The sequence below is a fragment of the Microtus ochrogaster genome, chromosome 18 (assembly GCF_000317375.1).
Source record: "Microtus ochrogaster isolate Prairie Vole_2 chromosome 18, MicOch1.0, whole genome shotgun sequence".
NCBI classification, from domain to species: Eukaryota; Metazoa; Chordata; class Mammalia; order Rodentia; family Cricetidae; genus Microtus; species Microtus ochrogaster.
Window position 1 is genome coordinate 48,352,877 of NC_022020.1, and position 6,348 is coordinate 48,359,224.

Sequence of the window (6,348 nt, forward strand, 5' to 3'; positions counted from 1 at the left end):
GGACATTTGTCTAGTGGCATTACTAGGTCTGTGGTTGATAGTCTTGTGAATGTGATTTTTACAAAAGGAGAGTCTGTCAATAACTGGACCTCTACAGTAATGTTTACATTTTCCCATGGGATAATAACTTTTCCTTCTGTGTTCTATGCAGATTGGGCCAGAAGCAATGGGATAGAAAGAAATGGGACAACAGATTCTCTGGGAATAACTTCTGAGAATGAAAAAGGTTTGACTTATGAAACTGTGAAAAAGATGAAAATAAACGTCATATCATCCATGGACAGTAGTTACAGACTGGAAGACGGGCAGGAGTCACTTGGCACCTGTGCATCTGTGTGTGGACATCATGTGTGTGGCTGGGATGTGTTTGATTTTGAAAACCACTCTAGGTTCTTGGTTCTAAATTTCTACTGAACAACAAGATTTGTCTGTTTCTATTTCTCAGTTTACTTTGTCATTCAGATGCTATATTTTACTGACGAAACAAACAAGCAGAAGGAAATCAAACTTCCTGGAGAGATTTGTATTTTATTCAGATGGGAAAAGAAGGTAACTTGGCAGGAAACGTGAGTCAATAGGGATGAGCACAGGGGCTGTCAGTGAGGACAACCGAACCTAGTCCCGACGCCACCTTAGAACATCAGCAAAGGGGAGAAGTCCACCAGAGCCCACACGCCTGTACACCATGAAGGCATCATTGTTCTTTCTTTGTCCATGGGGAAGTTAGCAGTGCCCTTCATGAAGAAACTGAATTTTTCCATTACTCCTCCTGAGGGAAGACATGATGAACAAGACTCAGCAAGATCAGGAACATATAAAAGTTGAAAAGACGTACAAAAACTGTGACGTAGCAGTGGGACCTATTTTATGGATAAGAACAAGGCCATGGAGTAGAACCTCTTTCCACAGAAAGGAAGATTCGAGAACATCGCGCTGTTGCCACAGAGGAGAGGTTCTCTGCTTCAGTGATAACTCTATCCCAATCTACTTCTTCCATGGATACCAGAGGCAAGAAGATCACCCAAGGCATTGAAAGAACAAGAAGATTCCACAAAGGGAGTTGAGGTAGCCCGTCTCTCAGCTTTTCATGTTCAGCAAGGCAATGATGGAGCTGGATATTGCAATACCAAGGAAAACCTTCACCATGTTCTTCTCAGGGGCTTGTGGCCTTGAACATGCCTAGTTTCATGGTCCAGGACTATCTATGCATCTGCATCAAAGAATCTTTCCTTCTGTGAAAGAAAGCTTCCCAAGCAGAAATGTGTGTGGACATGTTCTCTGGGCTCAGGTCCTATTTGTTATTCTAATTTGCTAAGAAAACCACAAAGGTGAGAACACAGGACATATGTGGCCCAATGCTGGTGGGTAAAAGGTAGCTAACAATGATGAAAAGTGAATTTGGTATAAGATAGTAAGTGCTAACTTTCACCTTACACTTTACAAGGGGGATATCTACCTAATTACTATTCCCCCCAATACTGTGCAGGTCAAACAAAATACCTAAACAAAACATGTCCATGGGATACTGATACAATAGTAACAGTCTGTATACTTTATTTTAGAAAAAAAAAGCAAACCAATAATTCTCATTGCCTTTTCTCCCTTAAGACTACTGATCCTTACTTAGAGCCTGTGGCAACTTGAGAATAAAGTCCAGATGAATTAAAGTTGTTTAGTATTTTAGAAATAATGCGAGATAGTGGATTCCAGATATTCAATTATTCAGGAACCTTTCTTCATATAGGAAGTTGTGTGGAACTCCACTTTTAAAATAATAAAACTTTTACTTGGGTTTGGGGGCATCCAAATGGCCACTTTAGCCCATTTGGTGACTCTTGACTTGCTTCTCAGTTGCAGGAGCAACTATGAGCTTGAAAACACATGCCTTCCTAGAATTACAATAACTAGAGATATGTGCTGGGAAAGGAGCTGTTCAAGTTGGCAGAATAGCTGGCCCAACCCTGGTCTGATTCAGCTATAGTTGGAGTTTTCTTTCCATGCTCTGTTCTGCATGGAAATAAGTAGAGTATAAAGAGTTAAGAGGGATCCTGGGAAGGAGAAGGATTGAGTAGAGAACATTGTTCCCAGTCCACTTTCTTTGTGTTTGATACTCACAAGATCTCTGTACACAGCTTGCATTTATTCCCATAGGTGATATAGTCGGAACCACAAACTGGTATGTTTTCAATGGGGCAGGGGATGGCTACCACTGGGTACTTCTTGTATATGTCACAGTCCACCTGGTTAGACACAAGAGAAAGTCCTGGTTTTCTCAAATACTGCAAGTATCACTACATTGGATCAACCAGATGACAGGCTGCAAGAGCTGAAGTCTCGCTCATCTCAGATGTTCTGATGCTGTAAAAGCTGTTTGTATAGTGGCATTACCACCATGGCAAATACCAGCAGTGCCAGCACCCTTCCTCCTTTTTAATGCCACATTTGGTGAGCAATCACTGATCATTTCTGTGCCAGATAGTTAGCTTTAGTGTTACATGATCGCCTATTATTTAATATTTAGGACACTTGAGTAAGAGAAGTTCTATTATAATGCCTCTTTTCAACTGGGGAAAAGGTTTCTTCATCTGTGTTTGTCTCCTCTGTTGCTTTCCCTAAACACACGATATGAACTATCTATCGATTTTTCACAAATATTTGTTGACTAAATAATAGCCAATAGAAATTGAAATTAAAATTTAGTTCAACATACTTACCGTTGGTGAAGGGTGACTGGTCACTTCTGGAAGACAAATACAATGGAATATTAAAAATAAATCAAAGCCTGGAATTTCATTATTCAATGTAGCCTTGTCTTTCAGTCAAAAGTTTCATTTCTTTTGGCAATGAATCTTAGCACAGACCCCACCACAGCTGCTGGCTTAGGAACTTGAGTGGCCAATGGATAAGCCCTTGAATCAGGCAGGTAAATTTATATATTCTTTCTGGAACTTATGGGAGACTTGATAAAGTCAGTTGCCACTGACTCCTTATCATTGATATACTTTCTCTATTAATCAACAAGAAATGAAAAGAGCTCCATGTGGTGATGCAAACATTTAATCAAAGCACACTGGAGGCAAAAGCAGGCAGATCTCTGTAAGTCCAAAGACAGCCTGGTCTACATAGCAATGGGACTACATAATAAAACCCTATCTCAAAGAAACAAACAGAAAAGTAAATGAATGTCTTTAATGCATTAGACATTTATTTTAACTAAACCTCCTTTCACAATTTAAAGGCTAGATTGTTAACTTGAACCTTCTGGAGCAGTATATTCTATTCCAATCCTACTATATGGATCCACGAAGACACCTAGGACTCTGCATCTCTGCTCTGAGGAGTAGTTGTCTACTGACATGGTTGTGTAAGTCTGTATGCAATATAATTTATAAAGAAATTAGGACCCTTTGTGTTTGTGGATGCCAAGTAAGAATGCTTTCAAGGGAGGACATTAAACCCACTCCTTCAAAGTACAGATAGAACCATGATCTTTCTCCCTGGCCAGAACTGTTTCTTTCCCTTTAAGTCTGCTTGAGCCGATATTTATATCAGCAGCTTAGATCCTAGAAGAAAATGTATGGAAAAGAAGCAACCTTCAGGATCATAGGTGACACTGACTACACCCAACTCACCCAAGCTGTGGCAGATATAGATTGCCATGAAGAACAGAATGAGGCCCCCGACAACCTTCATGGTGGAGAGAGCCGTGATGAGGAGGCTAGTGATCTGGGATCCACTTGAAGCTGAATGTGCCGAGCACTAGGAGAGGGGTCATATTTATATGGAAAGCTTCGGTTTCTCCACCTTTCCTGTGAGCTCATCCAAAGTCAGTGTTGGACCCGAGAAGCTCTCCAAGCGTGTCACACACCCCGAGTGGAGCTGTAGTACCTGTCAGTTAATTGCTGCTTCCCTCCTCACCAGCAGGGAGGTCACTTGAGGTAACGAGTATTTTTCTGTCTGTTGCATAAGTGAAGACTGTTACTTACACTCAGCTTTTCACAGAAGAGATTAAGCCTGGGTTTCTTAGCTATGAGACAAAGGAAAATCAGCAGCTTTGTTTATTTTACTCAAAGGGAAGGTCATGGTTATACCTACATTTAGTTTAGACTCCTGAGAAAACAAAGTTTCCTTTTCAAAGCAGTGAACCTGGTAAGCATGCTGGGGTCTGGCAAAGCTAACAGCTTTGGCATTTATGAGGCTTGGAGAAAGAAGTTGGCATTTCCTAGCGATGAGACACTGGACAGGTTGTTGATGAAGCTGTGGACTTTTACCAGAAAAGAAAGCCTAGTCATATGACAGTTATTTGTAATTTTGAGATTTCTATTACTTAGAGCTTGTACCTCTGTGAGTGGGTGGTCAGGAGATGATCTGCATGGGGACCAGTCTGGTTGCCAAATGGGCAAAGCAGTCACTATTTAGACTGATGCCCAGGGAGGTGAAGGGATGTTCTGAAGGCTGTCCCTTTCCATCAATGAACTCTGTATTCCATGCCAGAAGAGATGCCCTGTCATTTCCCTTCTCTGTCACACAGCTATTGCTCCCATGCTCTTTCCCAGCTGTAAGGGATGTGGAATGATGATGGTCACTCTTACCTCGTCCCCTGAAGGGTCAACATGAGAATAACGAGTAGTTGAAAAATGGCAGAGTGACTGCCTCAGAGCCTGAGCATCCTCTCTGTCCCATGGGGACTATCATTAGTTACAGCACAGCCCTTAACATGAAAAGCCTGCTCTTTGGAGAGACCAGGAAATGGAGCCCATCATAACCTGCTTTTGACAACAGAAGAATTAAGTTGTGCTGTAGCTTAAGGTTTGTCGCCAAAATAGATGGGAATCTGTCAGATCATCTGAAATGGATTTAAAAAGTGATGCCCATTAAACAAAGCTCCAGCACAATTAGCACCTTGCTGCACATTTTTTCTCAAAGTCCACATGACACGGAGTGACTTTATGAATGCTGAATGAGTACACCTGTGACATCTGACAGGCATATCCCTGTGTGAGGGAGTACCAAGGTTTGGAAGAGAGTCATGCGTTCCGGAAACACCTGCTAGTTTCCTAGGAAAGGTCAAGTTTTAAACAAAATATAGATTTAGTAGGTGTGGAGAACAGAAATAATTGTGCAGGCTATGGTTAGAAGGCAAATGACAAAATGGATTTCTCAAGGGTGGGGCCGAGTTCATGACCTTCTGGGTGTTTACAAAATTAAAGCCAAGGAGGATGGGTGGAGATAAATTGTGAGGGGGAGTGAGGTCAAGCGATCAGGTGTGGGACTGGTTTGGATTTTGGAAACTACTTTTGGGGTGCAGGGATCTTCATGTTGAACAGTGAACCACACATTTGGGGGGCACAGTTCTGGGGTGGGCAAGCTGCATCACAAATGGGCATAATCCAGGGACAGAACAGTATCTATAGGAGCAGACGGTGATAACAAAACTAACATATATTAAATAATTATTATGTGAACCTGAACCCTCTGGATTTGAACTGGTTCCCTTAAAATTTAAAACCACCTTATGAGAGGCAGGATAGTCACTTTGTTTCAGCTGAGATTAAAAAAAACAAACAAACAAACCAAAGGCTTAAAAGGTAGCAGTTTGAACCAAAGGATGATACATTTTCATTCTTCTAATGGAGTGATTTTACTCTGTAGCCAAGGGGTAAATTGGAAGTACACTGAAATGGTAGAAGTAAAGTGGACAGATCAAAAGTAGTCAGGAGGAGAGCTGGCACTGTAAATGACCGGCAGAAAAGGGCTGGGGTGTGCAGCAGAGTGTGTGCAGTTCCTCACACGCGATGATCTGCAAGGAGGGAGGGTCCCAGTGTGAGAAGTCCCTGAACCAATGCTGCCTGCCCTGTCCCATACCCCTATATGTGTAAAGAACAAAATAAAGGCTCTTAGTTCCTTGAGTGTTCTGCTTCCTCCACTTCTCCTGATTAACATTAAAATCCATCCTTAGGGGCTGAATATGTAACTCAAGAGTGAAGCAATTGCCTATCACACATGAAATTCTGGGTTCCATGCCCAGCGCTAAACAGAAGAAAATTATACTCCAGAAAATTAAGATGTGAAATGAATGGGGCTAAAGGATGGAGCAATGAAGGGAAGCTGGCATTCTGTTCTTTATTCTATTCTCCCTTCTCATTGCTGTATCCACACCTGTCCCCAACCCCCAGAGCTCCTTGCCGTTGACACATTTGGGTATTAAGCCTTTTGAAGCATACCACCTAATACCTCAATTTTAAATTGTGTTCATACATTCAGCTATGCCTGATGTGGGATTTCCCTCTGTATGCTGTGAATATGTTTTATTCCCGTTGGCCAATAAAGAAGCTGCTTTGGCCTATG

The 6,348-nt window shown here is 41.8% G+C and overlaps 1 protein-coding gene across 1 annotated transcript; it reads right to left on the minus strand.

Moving 5' to 3' along the window:
- Nucleotides 1-679: 679 nt before the first annotated feature.
- Nucleotides 680-3,702, minus strand: LOC106143993 (serine protease inhibitor Kazal-type 7). Its single transcript, XM_013349495.2, has 4 exons — nucleotides 3,633-3,702; nucleotides 2,715-2,740; nucleotides 2,116-2,240; nucleotides 680-769 (listed from the first exon to the last, which is right to left on the minus strand). Exons 1-4 carry the CDS (start codon nucleotides 3,691-3,693, stop codon nucleotides 724-726), a joined length of 258 nt encoding a protein of 85 aa, XP_013204949.1. The 5' UTR covers nucleotides 3,694-3,702; the 3' UTR covers nucleotides 680-723.
- Nucleotides 3,703-6,348: the final 2,646 nt, after the last annotated feature.